A 22,920-nucleotide genomic window follows, 5' to 3' on the forward strand; every position below is an offset into this window, starting at 1 on the left:
TGGGATGTACGTTTGGAAAAGTTTATTCTGAAATGAACAGAGTGAAAATAAATAAAACTTTTCGGGGACGGGGGGAGAAGTTTGGCGGCCAATCCACGACCATCCTCCAGCGCCTTTGGCGTTGCTGGGCCAGTGGTGGCATGACTGGATGAGGTGGCGGGTGGGACGGGAGGGATCAACCCTCACTTGATGAGCGGTCACCCCTTCCTCCCCCGTTCCTCACCCCATGTGGCGGGTGGAGACGCGCCCCGGGAGGGGGGGGGGGGAGAGGCCAGGTGTGGGGGGTCTATAACGGAGAGGTGTTGATGTCCAGAGAGAGAGAGAGAGGAGGATTGGAGGCGAAATGGAAAAAAAACAAAATAAACAACAAGATGGGTTGGCTTCAACATCCCTTGTACATAGTCCTTTGTCTTTCCTAGGTTGGTCTTTGAAACAGTGTGGATGTCCTGACACCGTCGGGCGGTCTGTAGACAAGCTACAGCGTCCTCAGCACTCCTGCTGCTGGCCTCTTACACAGACATGATGTGCTTGACGAAAGCTGCAGAGAGAAGGAACCATATGGCATAGAAGACGTTAGCAAGTGAAGCTGCATGTCTAAAATCTTAATAGTCAGTGTGGTACATACAGTATACTGAAAGGCATCATTAAAAAATTAAGAATTAAAAAAACAACACCTATTCTAAAATGATTGATTTGCTAGCACAAAATTGAAACAAATGACACTTTCTAGGATTGTCACTTTTTTAGTTTTACAGACTGGATCTTAAAGTATAAAATGATAAATTTCTGATTACTTCCCCCCCCCAAAATGGATATATAGCATTTTGGAAATGAACTCTTCTTATGTGTTATCCACTTTTTTTTTCTTCTGTTTTTTGCATACTTGAAAGAAAAGACAAGAACAAAATTCATAGGTCTGTCGTACACAGCTGTAGCCAATAGGAAGCCTCCTTATAGGGAAGTGAAAGCTTACCCTCATAGTGCACACTGCCGTTCTCGTCCTCCTGGCCGGCCATAAGGGCATCAATCTCGGGCTCAGTCATCTTCTCTCCTGTAGACGCACAAGGAGCCATGTCAGCGCGCTCTCCATTTCACACACACACACACATGTTCACACACTACTATTTCTGTGTGCGTCTATATTTGGCCCTTGCGGGAGACTTGAGCCTCACCCAGGGTGGACAGCACGATGCGCAGCTCAGCGCCCATGACTGTGCCGTTGCCCTCCTTGTCGAAGACGCGCAGACCCTCAACGTAGTCGTCGTAGGTGCCCTTAGGGTTGGCATCGACGGTCTTCAGCATGGGCAGGAAAGCCTCGAAGTTGAGCCTCTTGTTGGCCATGTCTGTTGATGAAAAAAAATCACAGGGGAAGGGCAACAAAATTACATACGGAACCATGGTAGATCCAAGGTGTTTAGATGTACAATAAAGAGTATTTAGATGTACAATAAAGAAGTTTTCTGCACGCGGTGGGCTCTCACCATCAGCGGATGGGTCACCCAGGATCTTCTTGACGTCCTTGTTGGTGGGGTTCTGGCCCAGAGCGCGCATGATGTCGGCCACCTGGTTGTAGGCCACCTGGTTGTCACCAACTCTGTCGAAGAGACCAAAAGCCTCCTTGAAGTCTGGAAAGAAGGGGAGAGACGGGAGAGCGCTCTTGAGTTACAAAGTACAGACACAAAAAAAAATCATAATTTATCTGAAAAAACTGTGACGATTCAAGAACTGTTTCAAGAGGGAAAAATATATGATTTGTAGTCCCGGTACAAAAAAATGTATGCGCTCATGGTATTGTAAGATGCTTTGGAAAAAGACATTCACCAAATGGAATATGTTAAAAGATGATTTGTCACTTCTATTGGACTTGAAAATGAAACAGTCCTTTTTTCATGACTGACATGAGAACAATTCTAGCAATGTCCTCTTTTTGGTTCCTGCTAGATCCGTCCCCTAGTGTTTTCTACACCTTCTCTTCGGGGGGTCTTAGTAGGGCATGGCAGGTATGCAGTGTCATGCTGTGTCGGAGGATCAAAGACAGCGTAAGCCGCGTACTTCCCTCATTGTCCCCAGATAATTGGGAGCGACAGCTGTCTCCAAGCACAGCGCAGAAAAGTAGCGAGCGGGGCCCGAACAAGGGTTAGCTATTTCTATGAATCCCACCAGGAAGCCAGCTGAAAGTGATCCGTGGACAGATTAATGCTCTTATGTGATTTCCGAACAGCAGCAGCGGCGGCAACAGCTGTACCTGCTCCCCCCCCCACCACTTCCCCCCCCCCCACCCCCCTTCCTCCACCCCCACCCCCCTTCCTCCACTTGCATTTGGGAGGCATTTACTGTAACGCGGGGGGCAACTGATACACCCTGAGAAAGTAACCCAGGCCATGTAGAGGCATGGCCCCGCTGCCCTGCTTGAGTTAAACATAAGAATGCTGACTGCGGCGTAATCAACACCTCCTCCTGCATTCTGCTGGCACCCGACCCGCTGCTTCAGACCTTCAGCGCAAATGCACCGCAGCGTGCTGAAGTGGCAGTTTCTCTTTTTTTTTTGGTATCAGAGAATTGCCAAATTGAAAGCCTATGTAAAAACTGCGCAAATGTGAAATTTCAAGCTGGGTATATTGCTGTCACAGATGAGCTTACAAATAATGTACAAAGTACTGAAAATATCCATACATGCAAAAAATAGCATTATGCATTCCTATTCCAAAAAAATATTGACTAAAAATGTTTAAAATGAGCACCAAAAGGTCATCTTGTCCACAAATGCCTTTTGACAAGTTTCTAAAGGACACGTCTGTCAGCGGGGAACAAAGGGTTGGTGGTGTGGCGCTGGAGAGGGGGGGGGGGGGGGGGGGGGGGGGGGGTCGCTAAGTTTGGATGCCTTGTGAAAGGAGATGCCACTGGGCCTGCGTCTTAAACCTTGCGCTGGGAGATTAACACCTCCGCAGTTTAAGGGCCACCGTGCCGTGCAAGACGAGGCCGGGCCGGCTTAGAATAGACAGGACTCAAATCCTCCTCGACAACTGGACACGTCCGAGGAATGGCGTCCTCTCCTCTGGACCTTTTTCATCCCATTTCAACCCTCAGCAGCTCGGATGGCAGTTCATTTGGCCTAAAGGTTCAACTACAAGGGGTCAGTGGATGAATGTGCATCTATTTCAGGGGTCTAAGGACATATTGTCTCCTGCTGATCACAGTGCAAGTAAATGTCACTGAGGGAACAGATTTCTATAGCAACACCTTTCAACTGCCAACTAAGTGTATTGGTGAGAGAAAGGGATGAGGATGAATGTTTCTGTTTCTTCACTTACCCTCAATCTGGTCCGCTGAGAACTCGGCCTGTCACACACACACACACACACACACACAGAAATGCACCAACAAACACACACACACGTAAACACACATACAACACATTCACACACAAAACAGAGTGAAATGAGAAAAATGAATTGATTGCCGTGGATGAAAACAGCACAAACGCACATAATATCCACCTAAAACAAAGTCCACCTTAGCCTCGTACCTTATTGCACTAAATACAAGTGTTGGAAGATGAATAGAAGTGATAGTAGATAGATTCCATGCATTTAGATATAAGCCTACACAGATGTTAAGGATAGAAATGTGGATATATTCCAAGGCGGTGGTCCTGGGCCCAATACAACAACTCAACCTTGGAATCTTCGTAGAAATGAACTTAAGCCCCAATTTGTGAAGACAGGCTTTTCACAGCAATGATAAAAATGCCAGCCTCGATTTATCCTCTCTAACTCGTTGACAGTTAGAGTTGACAGCCACAATTTCAGGCTTTTTTTTGGGGGGAGGAGGTATCCAAACACATGCCATAAAGATACCAAAAAAAGGTCCAAAAGGTCCAAGACACCGTTTTTTGTACACACCATTTTGGAGAGTAGGAGACGGGAGAGCCGAAAGAAAGGAGAAGAGAAGCTGGAGTCCCAGGAGAGAGTGGTCCTGAGCCATGGTCAAGGCCCCTCTTATTTATCCCGGGCCTGTGATGTCACATGTGGATCAGATGACGCGCTGGGCCATCTTTAACTTTCTTAGGGCAAACGGAAAGGAGAGCTGCTCCCTCTGAGCGGTGGGTGTAGGCCTTTAGAAGGGGACAGGGCTATTTTTAGAAGGCCAAGGAGCTGCTTCAAGACTCTTTGCTCAGCGTATGACTTTTTTTTTTCAACCAATGTCCCTCAGGAAAGAATACGTTTTTTTACTGACTTGACAAGTTGTCTCTATAGGAAGAGATGTGCAGCTGATCTGTGTCTCTGCAAAGGCAGAAAACCCAGCTTCGCACTAGCCCACTTCAGAGGGGCTCCAGGCCCAGTAAGCTCATTTACAAGGTGATATTTTTAAACGGCGAGAGCAGCTCCTCCTCTTATGGTTAAATAGGGACCGGGCAAAACTCACTGGAAAAGTGGGTTCCATTTGGGCAGGCGTTTAGAAAACCCATTCTGAGCAGCAGTGAAGTTATGAACTGAACTTGATACACAGCAGGTTTTATATTCATTAGTGGACTATGAAATTAATCGGCATTACCCCTCCTTAGGCCTATTCTTGTGGGGTAACAGCCTGGAATCTGAAACCAGAGGAATTTACCTGATTATTTGGCAAAACATGCAAAAAACAAATATGAACATTTAAAATTTAACGGCTTTTGGAGCTTTTAATTCAGTAGCTTTTCCACTGTGCATTTCGCCTTGCTTTAGCCAAAACTAAAAATGGGTCAGGATCTATTTCTAGAATGTAAGTTCTGGTTTGATGAACATTTTTGAGGCATATTACCTCATTGCTATTGATTCTGAACAATACAGATGTAGTATAATATGGGAATTTACCTGGAAGTAAAGGCAAGACCGCATGAGTGACTTGCTTTCCATCTCCAGCAGCGCTCTCCAAGGTGCTGATGGCGATATCAAGTGGCCAAATTTATATAGATGCAAAAAATAAAATCAACTGTGGCAAGTGCAATTTCTGATGAATATTGACTTGATAATGATATTATAACATATAATACTCCAGACCAGAGGTTCCCAAAGTGGGGTCCAGGGACCACCAGGGGTCCTTGAAGGGATTCCATGAGGTCCGCCAGCAAAATGAGGAATAGATAAATTTCATGTTTTATTTGCCTCCTTCAAAGAGGACACAATGAGAGAATGCAGAAAGATGACTATTTTGTTCAAGGGTTTCAGAGATGGTTATGTAATTATGAATCAAGTCATATCTTACTACAAAAAGTTTGGGAACCCCTGCTCTAACAGTGTTGCTTATCTTCCAAGTTATTTTTACAACCTACATATATAAAATCTTATACCGGATTAATGGCCATTTCAAGTTTAAAACAGATTGAAAGGTAGGACTACAATACAAAGAAACCCACTTCAGTTCTTATGTTTGATATTTATTAATACTGCCCAACTTTGTAAACTATATTTTGAACTAAAAACTAATCTCAGCTAATCTGTGCAGATTCTTCGGGACATGTGTTCTATGATTTCTTTCTTTGATACTTTTTATTGGTTTTATTTTGACATACAGATGAATGGAGTGGAGGGGTCTGATGTCACAACTCACTGAAACACAATACGGTCAGTGAACCACAGACTTCAATTGTAATTCTATATCAGTTGCTGTTGAGTATTTTTTGATACGTCATATTTTTTAAGATATGTTCCTCTGCAAAATCTGTTTTACTAAAGGCAGTGCACACATCTAGGTCCTAATCTATAATTTCCAGTCAATTTGTATAGTCATCACTTGATGCACTGCCAGTTTTTCCACTTGATTTTTTTCTCCAAATCATACTGAACACTTGCAGTTCTGCAGATGCTCATTAAACTTGACAGAACCATGCTGAATGAATGAACAACCACATAGGGTTCCACCTTACTACTTTTTTCTTATTACAATATGTTTATTCTGAATAAAGATCAAGATATGACCCTGTGTTTTCAAGTCAACTCACGTCCAATTTTGCTCATGTGGTCAAAAATTTTTTAAATTGCAAAATCCTATGCTGAAAAATGACCCATATCAAATCCTTAACAACTGAGAATAATGTTTCACTGTTATCAGTTGCATAGCTTCGATTCAAATCTTGATTGATCCATTTACTTTGCTCTGAGAGTGAATGTACCCTGTGTGCTGTGTCCCAGGCAAATACCTAAACTAGCGATTAATTAATAAGCTGATGAATTAGTTGCTAACTGATATTGTGCTCTAAATGTGTGATAGAACTTGTTTTCCATCCACTACCACCAGACCAGGGCAGTGTCATGTCTTCACACATACACAGCAGTTATACTCCCTACCCTTAATATCCGTAATACTACAAGCAGCCTCTTTTACACTGAGCCAGAGCCGGCACAAGTGGAGTTCAGATCTGTTTACCGCTGTGGAAAAATCATCATGTCTATCATAAAATAGTAACACATAGTGACAAAGTATCAATTAATGCAAAAGACAATCCACGGTGTGAAGTATTATTGTGTCATCTTTCTTCCTTAAGCTGCTTCAGAGAAAAATCTGCCAATTCGTACACTTTATTTGTTATCACTTGTTACATACATCCATCCAAAGTACCAGTGGGTAATTCACTGAGCTCACAATGGGAATTTCCTTTATATTTTCCTTTACAACACACCTAAGACTATACAACATATTATTTTGGAAGAGTAGGTGCCATCCTGTCAAATTTCAGGCATCTTGCTCTGGAATAAAACTTGGAATAAGGACAGAGTGCGGGACAGCCGAGAAGCGGGGCAAGTCCAGACACAGTGACAGTGCGCAGGAGTGGATAGTTCACTAACCGCATGAATAGCTGGCTGTGTGCATGCCGGGAGATTGTAGCGGTCATCAGCTCTGTAACACAGATTGGTCATGTCCCAACTCTAAAGATCAGTAGGACAAGAGCTGGAAGACTTTTGTGAAAGTGAGTGAGTGAATGAGAGCGAGAGACAGAGAGAGAATGTGTGTGTGAGTGTGAGTGTGAGAGAGAGAGAGGACTCGGAAAACATGCCTGGGAGACCGCGCCCCTGGACAGATGAGCTCTATTTTTACTCCGATTTCTGCTGGAGGTGTTCAGTTTCTCCTCAACCGGGATGGGAGGTGGAGGTGGGGGGGGGGGGGGGGGGGTGAAGAAAGTGAAGGCTGCAGCTCCTCGGGACTCTCTGGTACTCCACCTCCCTCCTCCCCCTCCCCCTCCCCTCCAAACCCCACCCATCCCACCCTGCACCCTCCTCATTACCCCGTTCAAGACTGCAGCTGGGTCAGCCTCCCGTCGTAAAGAAGCAAGTTGCAGGGCGGGCTTAAAAAAGAGCCGTGGCATTGTGTCGCTGCTAGTTTTTCAGCATGTGACGTGAGCCTTATTTGGAATAGAGACCGGGCCAGTTGAGCCAAGAGTCCCACGGAGGAAAAGCATAGAGGAGGTTAGACACACTAGTCATGTATGTGGACTCACTTGCTGGCTAAATGCATTGGAACTAAGAGGTTCAGGGTGACAGAGAAGTCACATCTGGCTGTCTCTTTCATTCATTCATTCGTTTTATCACATGGTTTGCAAGTTTAATGCCTCCAAAGCAGATCACACCATGAGTATTATTGAACTGTCAGTATCCATATCCAGATTAGCTATGAAAAGTGCATTAACTTATAGAATGAAAACATGAATTTTAACTGTAGAAAGAGCTGTGTTTGAAATGACTAAGTTTCAAGGTGAATTCCTTTTATTGCGCCTGAATGTACTTAATTTGTCAGGTGAAGGTGATAGTCATGTGACATGATGTAATTCACAAGGAGGCAACTCTCTACTGCCCCTCTGTGGCTTTTCTCTGCCGCTGCATAGATGCCTCAAAACAGAAACAGAACTGAAATCTGCTCTAGAGCAATAGCTGTAAAAAGCTACAAGGTTTATTATTCAGTTAGTGCAAAGGACAGGCCACAGCTTACATCACCCAATGTCACGGTGTTTAGCACTTTTACTGTGCCCATAATACATATTTTAGCAACACTGTATTATATACAGTACAACATAACTAGCTTCGCTGTTAAGTATATTCTCCATAAAGAAACATCCTATAGAATAGCAAACTAAAGCATCCATTCCTTACAGAATAACAGAAACATATGTAGCTGTAAAAAGCAAAGTGTTAACTAAACTCCAAAGTTTTACAATTATCGTACAATTACGTCTTAAGTCCGAAATTGCAAAATTACTTCCCTTCCGCTTTGATGCAACTTTATTCAACACCTTATTCGCACTTTATTCAACACCACAATCTGAGCAACATATAAAGCAGTAGTATTAATTTATGTACATAAAAGGAACCAAAAATCTAGAGAAGCCCTCTCCTTTGACACATCTTTGAGATAATTAGGTAGCGGAGCTGCGGGTAAAGGATTTATCCTGTTAATAAGATGTCAGGTTCCAAGTGAAGAGGAGTAGGTAAGACATGGCACACTGTCCAAAGCAATAGTCAAAGCCAACCACTGTGACGCAAATACCATCGAGTCAATGACATGAGACCCCGCGGGATGAAGGAGTTGCCAAGTCCCCGGATATCATTTATGGAGGTGAACGCAGCGTATGAATGCATGAGTGTGAGAGAGAGAGAGAGGGGGAGCAATAGCGCGGGACTTCTTGTTGTCATATTTTTCCGTATTGTGGGTGGGGAGGGCTGTCTGCGGATACCTTTACACCTCAAAGGCTGGGAACCTTGATTTCATTGGCTGCAGGAGGTCGGCCAAGAAGTAGATGGTGCCTGCCATGCCTGCAAACAGGAAGAGACACGGTAAGTTTACACAACTGCATTCCATCACGATTAACAGGGGCAAAAATAAATGACTTCAAAACGATTGGCTCGGAGATACCAATCTATTCATTGTTTCATTTTTTTTAACGAAGCAGGCATTACGACAATGTGATATTTTTGGCTAATGGGACATGTCATCACGTATTACCTTCAAAAAGGGAGAAGGGTCTGTCTGGCGTCCTGCATCCGTGTTTCCCATAGTTCATGCACCAGTCTGCAAACTGGAGAGAGAGAGACATAGAGAGAGATAGAGAGAGAGAGACACACACACACACAGAGAGAGAGAGAGGCAGTGTCACAACAACACTCCCATTCCATTACAGCAGCAGGCCGCATCTCGACCGTCTCAAGAGAATAGCGAGCAATGTCAACAACTGCTAAAAATTGTGCCCCTCTTAGTGAAATGCTAGCGCCTGTCGCGGTATCAGATCGTGACCACAATGTCACTCCGTCGCGCTGGGAGCATGTAAGGGAGCTTCGGCGAGACATCTGAAGAGTCTATTTCCATCCTCTATGAATAGATCCATATTAATGAAAGTACACGTGGGACCCGTGCCACCTGGAACGCATCCAGAGAGTCCTCGCCTCCGACCGACTCTGCCCGCGTTTGACGCCGACTCGCACCGACAGCTACCAACCCATTGTCAATAAACATAAAAGGCCCCCGCTCCTCCACCGCCCGCCGTTTCTTGAATAATTTTCGATTTTAAGGCTGGCGAGCGGCCAACTGTGTTATGACTGGTGGTACTTTGAAGTAAGTTTAATATGACTTTCACATCTTACATCAAAGTCGCGGAGTGCTGGGCGGATGAGCAACAACGCAGCCGCGGGAAGCCACATTATGAAATGAGCTCTTTTGCTTGTTGTGGCTGCATTACACAGACTGTTAGAAACACAGTGGGTTGGAAGGAACGTGTGTAACTCATAACTCTAGCCTGGAGGTTAGAGAAGCAGGCTTGTGGCTGGCAGGTTGCTGGTTCAAATCCCTGCACCAGCGGAGGAATGAGAACTAGGCTTGTTTTCATAATTTCTTGGCATAAAACCCAGCCAGATGGTTCCAAGAACATAGATGCTCTGTCAACTCTCCATCGATTAATAAAGTTTAAAAAAAAATCCTCACAACATTATCATCTGACTGCTCCTAAAACAGTTTATACCCATTTTTGGTACCTGATTCAGATATCACTGAGCACTATTGAGGCATTAATCAAGCATTTGGAAACTTATTAGGTTGGATGCACTACAGGGGAGTCACAATTACAATTTGCAGTTGTCCGACTACTCAAACGGCTGTTGGAACGGATGCGGATTACATTATGATGTCTACTGATGTGTCTTTTGCGCGCTCTAACCATGCAGGCTCTGTACAGGTGCTTGGGGTCGTGGGTGTTCCGGTAGAGGGCCAGGAAGGCGTAGGCGTTGCCCGCGGCGCCGTGGCAAAGCCCGTAGCCCTTCTTCAGCAAGCCCCACCTCCACACCACCTCCCCACACTGCAGGGCGTATTCCATGTACTGGGGCACGCCGAACACCTGGAACCAGGACCAAAGGAGAGGAGGAGAAGAGAAATGCATATTTAGGAAGGGACACTATACCCATTTTGGGAACATTTTGCTGCCTGAAATTCATCAGTCAATAAATCGAAAATACAGATGCTTCTATCCTTAAAAGCAAACCTTTTTGCAAGCCAAGGCCATAAGATGACTCATAACTTTAATAGTAAGCCACTACATGCTTTAATTTTCATCCAGCAACCATTTTGTAAGAGTGGGAATTCATGCTTGTGTGAAGCTTAATGGGCACAAGATGACACTGGCACATCTGCATGGCCACAATGGGAAACCTGTAACCTTAACAGGGGCTCCAAACTAGATTTGGTGGGATGATGTGTGGAATCTCAGAAAACACATTTCTAATAAATTGTCATGTTTTTCACTTTTGTGATACATTTTCAGCATCTTCCAGAAATCAATCAGTAAAAAAAAAAAGCCTGACAAAAAAAGAAAGACAAAACAAAATAATTTGGTGTCAAAGTTCACCATTCTTCACTTTATACTTGAAATCCGAGGATGCATGCCAGAAAGGTTGCAAAGTGCCCCTGCAGCACTTTGAATAACGGCATTCTCTAAATGCTTTGTGTCACATTACAGAACGAGGGGCACTATGAAGAGAATGACAACAGCGAGTAATCCAGATGTAAACACAACACAGAGAGCCCTCTAAAATAGACATCAACACTACTTTGTCAACTGTGTCGGTATGACTATATTTGATCTGCTGTAAATACATTACTGCTTAGCAAACACAAAACAAAACAAAACAAATAAACCCTCTTCACCACTAGATGGCACTATGGCCCTGCAAGAGAAAATTATTTATTTTTAATCTCTGAGTATTTTTGCTGCATGTTGGACTAAGAGCAGACGCTATATTGTGAACAGCCAAACATTTAAAATTTGGAAAGGAATATGAAACAAACTCATGACACCAGGTGTTACTGAACAACTATGTTTCTAGGTAGCGCTCTTGATAGCTTAATCATCTCGAGTGTCAAACTGAAGAGTTTCATTCCAAAATGAAACAGCCACCATTTGAAAAGCATGACTCGTCTCTTACAAAATGATTGAAAGCACAAAATGAAACCGAATAATGGCACTTTTTCAAGGATAGTAGGTAAGTGAAGTCACTGATTGGCAAAATGAAAACGCATTTACAGACAGTATGCTCTATATTTTAGAGCAGTGATTCTCAAACATTTTCACATCAAGGACCCCTAGTTTAGACACATTAGGGCCACGGACCCCCATTTGATGAGTTTTTGTCTCTCTGACCCAAATCTGACAATATTTTTATTGGTAGATATGATTTTGTCCAAAATTCTATGACTATCTGTATTGTAGAAAGAGAGATAACAGTGAAACTATGATCAAAAGAATTCTTCTACATTCGCTAATTGTGTTAACTTCTTGTAAATGAATTAATGGTGCACAATTTATCAATTTGCCTGGGACCCCCTGGAACCCCCTCAAGGACCCCTGGTGGTCCCTGGACCCTAAGTTGAGAACCACTATTTTAGAGACATTGAATGACAACCTTCAGATTGATTTTTCCCTCAAAATTTATAGCGATTTATAGTGTTTTGAAACAGAACCCCTTCGCTTTTAACTTTCCACCTCAACGCTCACCTTGTAGGCCTGCAGAAGCATGTAGATCACCCCTGGGGATCCGTGGCACCAGTGCACCAGCAGGTCGTGCTCGTCCCCGATACCGGGGGGATAGTTTCCCGAGGGGAACTTGAGGCGGCAGACGAGGTCCACGCTGGGCTTCACCAGCCTGTGCACCCTCTCCTCTCCAGAGACAAAGCCTGGCTGTGAGGAGAGAAGATTACGCAACGTTATAGAGAAGACTAGCAAGCAACAGGTGGCAACTTCAGTACAATTCTAATTAGCTGGCAAGAGACGGACTGGCTTCTGCGTTGCAATACTTGCAACCGGCGTCGGAAATTAACTTTTCGTCTCACCTGCCAAGGGCTGGTAAACTAATAAATGTACCTGCCAAGAATCATTTTTACAAGCCAAAATAATTAATATGCTTTCCTCACAGAAACAAATCACCCTACCTGTTTTCAATCCTATTTTGTGTCTAGAATCAAGTAGTGCAAGTTATTATGTAACAGATCAAGTTTGTAATTCATCATGAAGTACGACAGAATTCAAAATTACAAGAGAGCAGGTGACCCTTATTGATTTATCTGCCAAGACAAATTCTACCAGCGTTTGGCGCTTGGCAGGTGTTAATTTCGGACCCTGCCTGCCAACCATTAATGAGAATTCCTGTAGAAATTGTCGAAGTTGTGGAAGAAATTGGCATCTTAAAATCAAGCGTGAAAAATGCGTCTGAGTTTGTGCAAGAGTGTGTGTATGTGTGTGTTTGTGCCCCTTTGTTATAGGACTGGACTACATTATTTCCCGTAACGGGCTGTGAAACCACTGGCAACTATAACTATCAACGTGAAGGAAAAGGAAAAGAGAGACATTGGGCAAAATACAGCGCAGAATTCATCCGCCCATCCAGAAGTAACAGAAAAGTACGTCGGTCTGCGCTGCCTGTGGGCTTCACCTGCATGAGGAAGTAGTAGATGCCAGCCAGGCCGTGAGCGGCGCCGACGTACTGCTCCTGGTACCACTCGAACATCAGGGGGCTCCGGTCCTGGATCCGGACCCTCCTGGACAGGTTCTCGCCGGACGCCAGCACCGCCTCGTTGATCTGAGGGAGGAAACAACATTATCAGCTCACAATCCCACCTCATCTGTGCGCACTGAAGAAATCAATAGAGATTTGTTAAAGTTAAGTGGACTTCAATGAGTGCAAGAAAGAGCAAATTAAGTGACAAATAAGATTCCACATCATAGGTTCGAAGATTATCTTATGTCTTACTTTGCGTTCTACGTGTTTTAAGTGTTTCACATCTTGTGGTTCATTTTTAACCATCCTTGTCCCTCTCTGTCTGTTTTAAGTGAGCTTGCCAAAGCAAATCCCAATCAACAAAGTATTGAATGGACGAAGATTGTTAGCGGCGGTGTCCTAGAGGTTAGATAGGCGGGTTTCTGACTGGAAGGTCGGTTCAAATCCTGGACCGGCTGCGAAAATCTGGGAAAATCTCAACAACTACCAACAGTAGCGGAGTGTGGCTGTACTAAGGCAGATACCGGGTGTGAATGAGTGCGACAGCAGGGTGTTGCGCTGAGAAAGCAAGCATGCTCAGTCAACCTTCCCCCGGATAAACAAAGGTTCAAAAATAGAAGTACATCTGCAAGAAATAAAGTTCACCCGCACTTCCAACGCGGTGCGATTCCGATTCTCACCCACCTGCTGTATGTACTGCAGGGGGATCATGTCCTGCCCGAGCTGCTGGTTGACGAAGATGAGGGAGTAGAGGTAGCCCATCCGGCCGTACAGGAGCTCATCTGGCAGCCCGCCTGAACCCATCACCACAGTCTGGTGGAGCTGCAGCAGTCTGGGGGAGAAGCACATTATTATATTCATGCAGTCGCGATGACCTTGTGTCGTAGCTGGCGGTCGCGTCCAGTCAAAAGTGGCGCGCGCGTAACTCATTCGGTGAGAAGGGGTTATTGTGACTGACTGACTGACTGACTGAGTCTGTACTTGCGTGGTTGGGAAGCTTTGACAGCAGTGCCCAGCAGCCACAGTGTGTTACACAGGAGGGGGGAACATCTACCTACAGCTACCTACAGTCTAGACATACACAGAGAAGCACTGGAACAAACAAAATTGAACAAAAAATGCTGGTGGTGTACACACACTTGTCCCATTATTGGAAAACCTCAAACATATTTTTAGAATGCCGGTTAACCAAATCTATTTTGTATTTTTGATAGCCACTCATGATGTTAGCTACGGTGGCCTTTTGGTGGGATAAATACATTTAGAGGGATAAATAAAGCATGAAACCAAGTGTGCATCTTGAATTGTCTTTATGAGCTATGTTGGCCTTCACATATTTGGCTGTTTACACTGTCAACAGACTGTAAAATACTAAGAATTAACATATTTGTAACAGGTCTAGAGGTCTGATTGCATCATTAGTAGTATGTGCAAGTACCTGCAAGTACCATCAGCCATTACAAGTACTATATACAGTATCTGTAGATGCAAAGCTCTGTTGGGGATTAATTCAATATACCCAAGTGATCAGGAACATACAAAACAAAGGAAAACAAAGGCAGAAAGCAGGAAAGTGATCCACCATCAGAAGTAAAAGGGAGTTGTCAGTTCAAATGCCTGACCAAACTGAAAAATCATATTCCCGCCTGACCTGTTGATGCACTCGTCAGCCTCTTGCGCCCTCTGCAGGCGATAGTAAACCACCGCAGCCACAGCCAGAGGCCCCGCATCCCCGCACAGGAAGGTGACGTCATGGCGCCGCGTCAGACACTTCAGGCTGTGGCTCACGTAGTCCAGCGCCTTCTGGAGGAAGGAGGGCTCCCTGAACACACTGTGGAGGTGCAGATAGAGCAGAGCAATACCTGTGGATAGACAGATGGATGTCACCGTTTTACCATTTGGTAGGATGCTTTTTTTTTTTTTTTGTGTCTTATGGTAACATGTTTCCCCTAGAAATGTTTTCTGTCAGGATGGGAAAAGCCTCAGAAAGCATATCTGGAATCGGGCCACACAATTAATAGCCTCCAAAATTAATAATCAAAGAATACTGGCACACCGGCAACACTGAAGCATGAAACTAGAATGTCGGCTGTAGCTGAAAATAATTTGGAAATGATACGCACTAGGGAAGCACAATTACACTAAAAAACAACCAAAGTATTTACTACCACCATTTCGCAAAAAGGCAGCAGCTTTTCAAGCGGAGGTAAAGGTGTTTCAGACATCCCTCTGAATGTTTTCTGATGTTATGCGTAACCGCCGGTCTACAAATTAAATTGCATGTTGCCTGTCATTATCTTCAAGCTGAACAAAACTAAGCATTAGCATATCATTTTTCCACACACCAAATTATTTTCCAAAATTATATACATTACCAGTCAAAAGTTAGGACATGCCACATTTTTCTTTATTTTTACCATTTTCCACATTTTAGAATAATAGTAAAGACATGAAATGGAATTATGCAGTGACCAAAAAAGTGTTAAACAAATCAAAACTATCTTATATTTTAGATTCTTTAAAGTAGCCGCCCTTTGCCTTGATGGAAAGGCAAAGGCTTTGGAAAGAAATTCATACATAAGATCAACTTCACTATTTATATTTGTCTAAGAAACACATTTCATTTAAGCATAAGCCTTTAGATCAAAATGGCTGAGAATGAAAAACATAATGCATTCAATCAGGTGTGTCCAAATGTTTGAGTGGTAGTGTAGAAAAAAACTGTCTGCAAGGAGCATCACAGTAAGATATATATAAGATTCAGCAAAGGAACTGCAATATGATTTTTTGTCAACATTGTGCAGCTAATGATCAAATTGCACTGTTGCGATTTCTTTCATTCGAAGCACATGATGTCACTGCACATGCTTGGTTTTGAAGCCAAAGCTGTACATGACACTAGGGCTGGCCGATATATCATATAATATCGATATTGTGATATGAGACTAGATATCATCTGGGATTTTCGTAATATTATGAAATAACTTAAATGCTACTTCTTCCTGGTCTTAAAGGCTGCCTTACAGTAAAGTGATACAATTTTCTTAACCTATAGCCAGTTCTGGCTGAGTAAAATGAACAGTGATTGGCTTTACCTGCTCATCATATCCAGATTACTTATTACTGACTATACATTACTATTACCTTTTTTTTTTTTTTTTTAAATCTTTTTACATATTTCTGCTATTACTTTCCTACTTGAATTATGCTTGACTTCCTTGGCATTATCTGCCAATTGCTGCTGTGGTACCTGAATTTCCCCAAGTGGATCAAAAAAGTACTACCGGTATCTTATCTTTATTACTAACGATCATTACTCATTTAAAATGTAAATATCTTATGAAAGCACAAATACTCATCCCCAAAATATCGTCACATTATCGCCATCGAGGTCTAAAATATTGATAGTGAGTGATGATAGTGATATGATATTGATATGAGTGATATTTGATTTTGTCAATATTGCCCCGGCCCTACATGACACACAGCAGAGGTTTAATCCTGTCCTCACCTGACCAGCCGGTGTAACTGGTGCAGTCTCTCGGGTCAGCAGACTTCAGCCCATTTTCCATGACAGCCAGAAGCTCACTGACCTTGCTGCTCAGCCGCTGGGCAAACTCTGATGTGAGCTGAAGGGAATAAAAATAAATAAATAAATAAATAAAATAACAAAAAAAAAAAAAAAAGATTAGATGCACATTAAATGCACGAACACACACACAATACAGTACATTCGTGATGCATTACCTTCCCCTGAGAGTCAAACAGTGCTTGTGTGGACGCAGGCCTCCCATCGTAGTCTGCATAGGGATTCATCAAAGCTCTCGTCTCCATTTTACACCGAATAGTCTCGGTACTGGCTGTGCTGGTTTTTAACTAGGTCAGATAAAAATGAATCTGCAGAAAAGAGGTGGCAAAATGAGCAGCAGCAAACAGACGGCAGGGGAAAAGAAACCGTGAGTACACAGTGGATACAGTGAGCTAACAAGCTTATAACACTATTGTCCGCAGTATATAGTCATACACAGCACAGCAAGCCTATTCTGAACGGCCACACACACCCACACATACCGTTGCTCTACAGACTAAAGACAGATTAGCTGGCTGCAGCGGCTAGTTAGCTTAGCATCATCGCTTAAGCTAACAGCGACGATTTGCAAGCCCCGCCGTAAGCGTGAAATAAAATGATTAAATGCAATACTAAGGCGGGAATAAACACCAAAATGGTATAATTAAAACTGCGCGATAGCCCTACCACTGCAGGTGATGTACTGTTGTTGATGTAAAGCCTTTTTCTTCTCTTCACGGGTGTTGGTTGGACTGTAGCGTTAGCTAGCGCGCTGCTGCCACCTGCTGTGTCGGAGGTATTACTGCTGCTCACAAAACCGTATTTTTCTCTACCCCAGTGGTTACCAAAGTGGGGTCACTGAGGGGGTAGCAGGGGGGGGTGTCCCAGCAAAATGAGGACTATAGTTTAAATTCACTGTTATTCCATTCATTCAGAGTTGGGACAGTGAGAGATTCAAATTGGGATTTTGATTGTTTTGATCAAAGGGTTTGCTCGTCTCCTCACTGCTACATATCTCCCCACCCATCAAATCATATCCAACATCTGAAGGGGTTCTCTCTGTGAAAAATCGGATCAAATCCTGGTCCATGGCCTAAGGCGTGTCTATTAGGGGAGGGGAGGATGGGGGGGGGGGGGGGGGGGGGGGCTTGACATGAAAAGGTTTGGGAATCCCTGCTCTAGTGATTTGAAATCTTTGCACCCCAACGATTAAAGTGCAAAAATGGAGGAATACTGCAGTCCTGGATTTTCTGTTGCACACAGCTATAGTGGAGTTTGGTCGACTATTACATACATGTGGAGTGGAGTGGGAGAACGGATCCTTCTAACAATAGCTGTTTACGAAATTAGGTAGATACCCTGCGGACTGCAGTGTGTAATGATCTCCTGGGAGCCCGGAACGACTTTGAGGCATATGTGTTTAATTTTAGACATTAGCTTTTCAACATGCATGAGTGTGTTTTCTAAAGCAATCGCATGATCACAGGCACCTGCATGAGCGATCGCACCAGAATTAATCTTCAACCTTTTCAAAGCGACTCCCCATTGACCATTCCACACTGATTCTGCAAATGACTTTCACACAAACAAGACAAGCCTGGGCGCTTTCTCAATTCACGATCACGGTTTTACACACGTCGCTGCCATGGAAACATCGTATGCCGCCCCGATCTGCTTTTGACCTTCTGCAAAACCCAAACAACATCTCATTCCTCTGGTTGTGCGGTGATAATTACCGTAGTCACGGAGAACACAGAGCCCGTTATTGATTCGTATTCTGCCGAGTCTCACTGCTGGCGCTCCGCATTCCCACTTATTGCAGAGAAGCAAGCTGCACCAGCCTTGTAATCTCCCTTTGAATATTCTGTCCAGTGCATGGCAGAGAGAGAGAATACATTGTTGTGGCAGTTGAGATTGCACATTCAAAGAGAGAGTGCGCTGGGATATGGATACATCTACTTGAGGGCTTTGATTACTATTCTCTCTCGGTTAATATGCCTCAATCCTTTCTCTTCCTTGACCCCTTTGCACCCCATTTTATCAGTTTTCTCTGTTTTTTTTTTGAGAGGGCCCTCTGATCAAGACTGTGCATAATTCATCAGAGACTAAGGATAACTGAGTCCTAATTAAACGATGGGTCGGACTAAAAAATGGGTTGCCAGTCTTCATCCACCACCATGGATTATATTAAATGTACCCGCAGGGCTCGGGGAGTACAGGCGTGTTTTCATAAACCTGGACCAAAGAATCCTCATTGACTCCTGGTCTGCAAAGTTTAATTAGCCTTGATCTACAGAAACGGCGTTAGACATCTAAGTATTTATACTGTGTGGTATCGAATGATGGTTTTTAGATAATTCGCATCATTATCAGTCAATAGTTTAGAGATTACATTGCTTTGATGATAAGCAGATGAGTCATCCAGCTTTGCCTCGCTGTGCCTTGGATTCTGGTGTTTTTTTTTTTAACGCCTTGATGTAACAATGTTTAGAGTTGCTTATGCCCAGGATTTTTACTTTTGATGTCGCCTTCATGCTCCTTATTTTAATTATCGGTGTAACCTTGTCTTTGAACAGTGCAAAGGAAGCTGACAGCTAGATCAGCCAAGGCATAAGATTTTTGTTATTGTCATCATTGTCACTCTTTGTTGTTGGCGTTCACCTTTGTGCTTTTTGTGCACGCTTATTCACCTCCTCCTTCAGTGAGAGGAACCTGGCTGCCATCATTTCCATATCAATTGACCGGGCTGCAGGTGAAGGCTGGTCATGTAACACAAAATATAGAGCCTTTGCTCATACCTTGGGACTGTTTTACCTTGCCTTGAGGGACAGAAAATGGAAATGAGGCTCAGAATGCAAAAAAGATTCAGCCGGAGACCTTCGGGCTTGATTAGAGCTCCTCTTTGAAAGATCCAGTTATTGAGTTGAGTCTCTCTCATGGTTCACCTGCGGGGGAAAACCAGCTTCATGGAAGGAAAACATTCATTAGAGGCGGTATTGATCATCATTATTTGTTTCCAGCACGGGCCTGCATCCAGATTGCTGCTCTAACCATGCATTTTCTATTTTTAAAGATTAGAAAGGTATTTTTTTTTCTTTATTAGACAGCGCACAGCGGATACAGCCATGAGCTAGATTTGATTCCCTAACATCGCAAGTACATGGTATGTGTGTTAACCCACTTCAGCAACATAAACACCCATAAATAGTGTGTTTTTTCATGTCGGTGATGCATGGTAATGGAATAACAGCGAAGAAAAGTGATTCACAGCGTCATGTGGTTGTCTTTGGCTGGATTTTAAAGGATGCACACACCTGCTGAATAGGATCCAAGACATGTGAACACAATCTGACAGCCTGACAAACTGAACTTAGGATCAGTCGTGACTGATTTGCCCCCCAGACCGTCACCTCTCTCTCTCTCTGCCTCTCACACTCCCCCCCCCCTCTATCCCTCCTCTCTCTCTCTCTCTCTCTCCCACCACTCTTTTTCCTCTCACACACACGCACCTGATATTCACATGGACAGACCGCCTGCCGCTAGAGTGTGTGAACGCTGCCAGCGGAGTGTCTCGGCAGACTCCGAGCCGTGATGCACAAAGGCGACCACTTGACCCCCAGTCGTAGCCTGCAGCATGTTCTCCTACTCCCCCTGCAAAGAAAAAACTCAGTCGGAGTCAGAGAGAGGCCCTCTATACCTTTTTTCTTCCGTCCAACACTGTGTTTGGAGGTTGTGAGCGAAGCAAATGGTTGCTCCGCTGCCGTACACAGTCAGTATTTTACCAGAGGGAAGGCTACCTTGAATCTAGGATACACAGACCCGCTTTAGGTCCTTGGCTGACTTGCACATTTTCTTGGCCGCAGTGCTGGACGGCGAGGTTATTTCACCACATCTCATCATTCGACAGGAGCAACACAGTTTCAGGTCGTCAAGGTCTCTAGTTCTTCTTACGGGAACACAATCTGTAGCCTTCTGTATTGTTACTTGCCTGGGAAAGTGTACTGCAAAAAACATCCATCTTAACGAGTCATTTAGTCTCATGTTCAGCCTTCAAATCTTATTTTTGTTAAGTCAAGAGTAAAATTCTGCCAGTGAGGAGAGATAACTCCACTTGTTTCCAATGCAGCTTCACCTTGTTTCAGGAATTTTCTAGAAATGAGTATCTTGAAGTCAGAATAAGGCACTTGATTCTACAAAATTCTTGTAAAAAGTTGATTTGCATTGGAAACAAGTGAAATTATCAAACCCTATTGGGAGATTTTTTTAAAGAAAATTATGATTTTAGGACCCAATAATAGACTAAATGACTCGTTAAGATGGAGATTTTTGCAGTGTGATATCTACTCTACAAGATGCTCGCTTTTTGGGAGTTGGCGTTTTCTTTTTTCGGTGCAAGCGGGACTATGGGCTACAATTTCAACTCTGCTCTGATCACAGGTTTGGATACCGCTCCCATAGAGGAGCTGACGCGGCGTGTGTGAGCGTTTCCCTTTTTTGCCACCTTTGATTTCCGTTCTTGACAGCAGAGGTTATTTAGCTGTACAAAAAGTCCTATAATTAAATCCTCAATTTGAAGAGGAATGGTGGAGGGAGAAAAGCCTTCTATTGAGGACCCCCCTGTGTTCCCCCCCTCCCCACTCGCCCCCAAGTGGACGGGATCCATTTCAGTCCCAGGGAACGGCCTGACAGCTGAGATAAAGAACATTCTGGTCTCTGACATGCTGCCATGGCCCCATCTGTGGCAGCGCTAAAAATACACCCAGTCTGGTGTCGCCATACCAGTCAACTGTCTGGGAGGGGGGGAGAGGGAGAGCTGGGGGAGAGAGAGAGAGAGAGAGAGAGAGAGAGAGAGAGAGAGAGAGAGAGAAAGAGCGAGAAAGAGCGAGAGAGAGGTGACAGGCAGATAGACAGATATAACTTGAAGCGCTGGAGACGGAGCAGAAAGAAAGAAAGAGGTAGAGACTGAAACAAGGGAGAGAAAGAGGGAGGGAGGATGAGTGAAGGTAATAGAGAAGAAATAGATAAGGAATCAGTCAAGAGAGAGGGGGAAGGGGTGGAGGGGGGCACCATATTGGTACCATGGGACATAGAAAGAACCACCACAGACATGAGCAGTGTACATGGTGGTACTAAACCTTCATAGCTCACCCGCTACATGACAAGCATACACAGAATGGTGAATTGTCAAACAGCATAAATCTCTCTGAATCCCATTTGATGCCTATTTGGGGCATTATATTTGATACAAAGGAGAAGCCTATAGGCTGCAAATGTACATTATCACACAAGAGAAATAAAGGACTTGAATCAGCCAGTTGGGGCTTAATGACCGAATGCAATAATGTCTGACTCGCTGTTCATTATCCCGCTTATTACATGGCTACTTACCAATTCACCAGATAATCGTTTGACACGAAATATTGATTTTAAATGATTTTATTACAAGGTGAAGTAATTTACAAGCCTCTGCCAAAAGATAGTTCAGCAGGACTGCAACCATAGAACCTCCTGTACCAACCATGGGTTACACTGTGGCAGAACTGTAACCATAGAAACATAAATCAATCCAATAAGATTGCCTCTAACCAGCAATTCAATGTTTTGTGCTCTTTGAAAAATGTTGTAATATTATAAAAATCTTTCATGTTTCCAACCTAGGTTAGCTGGATGTCTGCAGTAACCAAGGACTAATGTTTTTTGACACAAGGTGGCGCTAGTTAATTTGATTAGACATCAGCAACCCGATAGCTTGACTGCGGAGTGATATGATTTGATATGTAACAGCGGTCTGTTATTAGCTGCTCAGGTGCACCTCTATAAGAGCCAGGCTGTGTGTTTGCTGGTTTGTTGGTTCTTTCGTTCACACGTAATGCTTCGCGTAACGTTTTACAATGTGCAGTGCTTAGGGGAATTATAGTATGTGCTCTTTAGGCTTGGTTCATACATTCTGTGTGGCTAGACGCACGGGAGAGAGACATGCATACATCTGTGTACCTTGGCATTCATGCTTGCCGCACTTCTCATGACAATCACACACCAGGAAACTCCAGTACTTAAGTGGTGCTGTAAATAATTCTTTCCACATCCCCCAACGAGAAACAATAACCCAACTGGAATGAGCCAGTAGTTCTGATTTCTCTTTGTTCAGACAATCCTGTGGCGGCGTCTGCGTTGTTTCAAATGTCAGGTGGTGCACAACCTCATGCACAACTCCAATGCGTCTACTTGTTCTGGCCGCAATTACATAATTTTGACTCGGTGCACTGTGTTGCGCCCATGTCTGTGTGAAGCATGAACCAGCTTTAAAGTTGTGTTTATATTTAAGCGAAACAACCAAGCTACGTT

At 43.8% G+C, this 22,920-nt stretch overlaps 2 protein-coding genes across 3 annotated transcripts; both read right to left on the reverse strand.

Moving 5' to 3' along the window:
• Window positions 1–3,958, reverse strand: mylz3 (myosin, light polypeptide 3, skeletal muscle). Its single transcript, XM_071902289.2, has 6 exons — window positions 3,903–3,958; window positions 3,312–3,339; window positions 1,482–1,625; window positions 1,173–1,343; window positions 974–1,051; window positions 1–538 (listed from the first exon to the last, which is right to left on the reverse strand). The coding sequence occupies exons 1-6, from the start codon at window positions 3,903–3,905 to the stop codon at window positions 510–512; spliced, it is 453 nt and encodes a 150-aa protein (XP_071758390.1). The 5' UTR covers window positions 3,906–3,958; the 3' UTR covers window positions 1–509.
• Window positions 3,959–7,893: 3,935 nt separating this feature from the next.
• lancl1 (LanC antibiotic synthetase component C-like 1 (bacterial)) lies at window positions 7,894–17,316 on the reverse strand. 2 transcript variants are annotated; one of them, XM_071902285.2, is made up of 10 exons: window positions 17,263–17,316; window positions 16,755–16,904; window positions 16,519–16,636; window positions 14,659–14,869; window positions 13,692–13,839; window positions 12,942–13,088; window positions 12,008–12,190; window positions 10,178–10,354; window positions 8,974–9,046; window positions 7,894–8,783 (listed from the first exon to the last, which is right to left on the reverse strand). In XM_071902285.2, exons 2-10 carry the CDS (start codon window positions 16,839–16,841, stop codon window positions 8,707–8,709), a joined length of 1,221 nt encoding a protein of 406 aa, XP_071758386.1. In that variant the 5' UTR covers window positions 16,842–16,904; window positions 17,263–17,316; the 3' UTR covers window positions 7,894–8,706. The 2 variants fall into 2 exon arrangements, with proteins under 2 accessions (XP_071758386.1, XP_071758387.1); XM_071902286.2 differs by lacking the exon at window positions 17,263–17,316 and adding an exon at window positions 17,079–17,229.
• Window positions 17,317–22,920: the final 5,604 nt, after the last annotated feature.

The sequence above is a fragment of the Centroberyx gerrardi genome, chromosome 21 (assembly GCF_048128805.1).
Source record: "Centroberyx gerrardi isolate f3 chromosome 21, fCenGer3.hap1.cur.20231027, whole genome shotgun sequence".
In the NCBI taxonomy this organism is placed as follows: Eukaryota; Metazoa; Chordata; class Actinopteri; order Beryciformes; family Berycidae; genus Centroberyx; species Centroberyx gerrardi.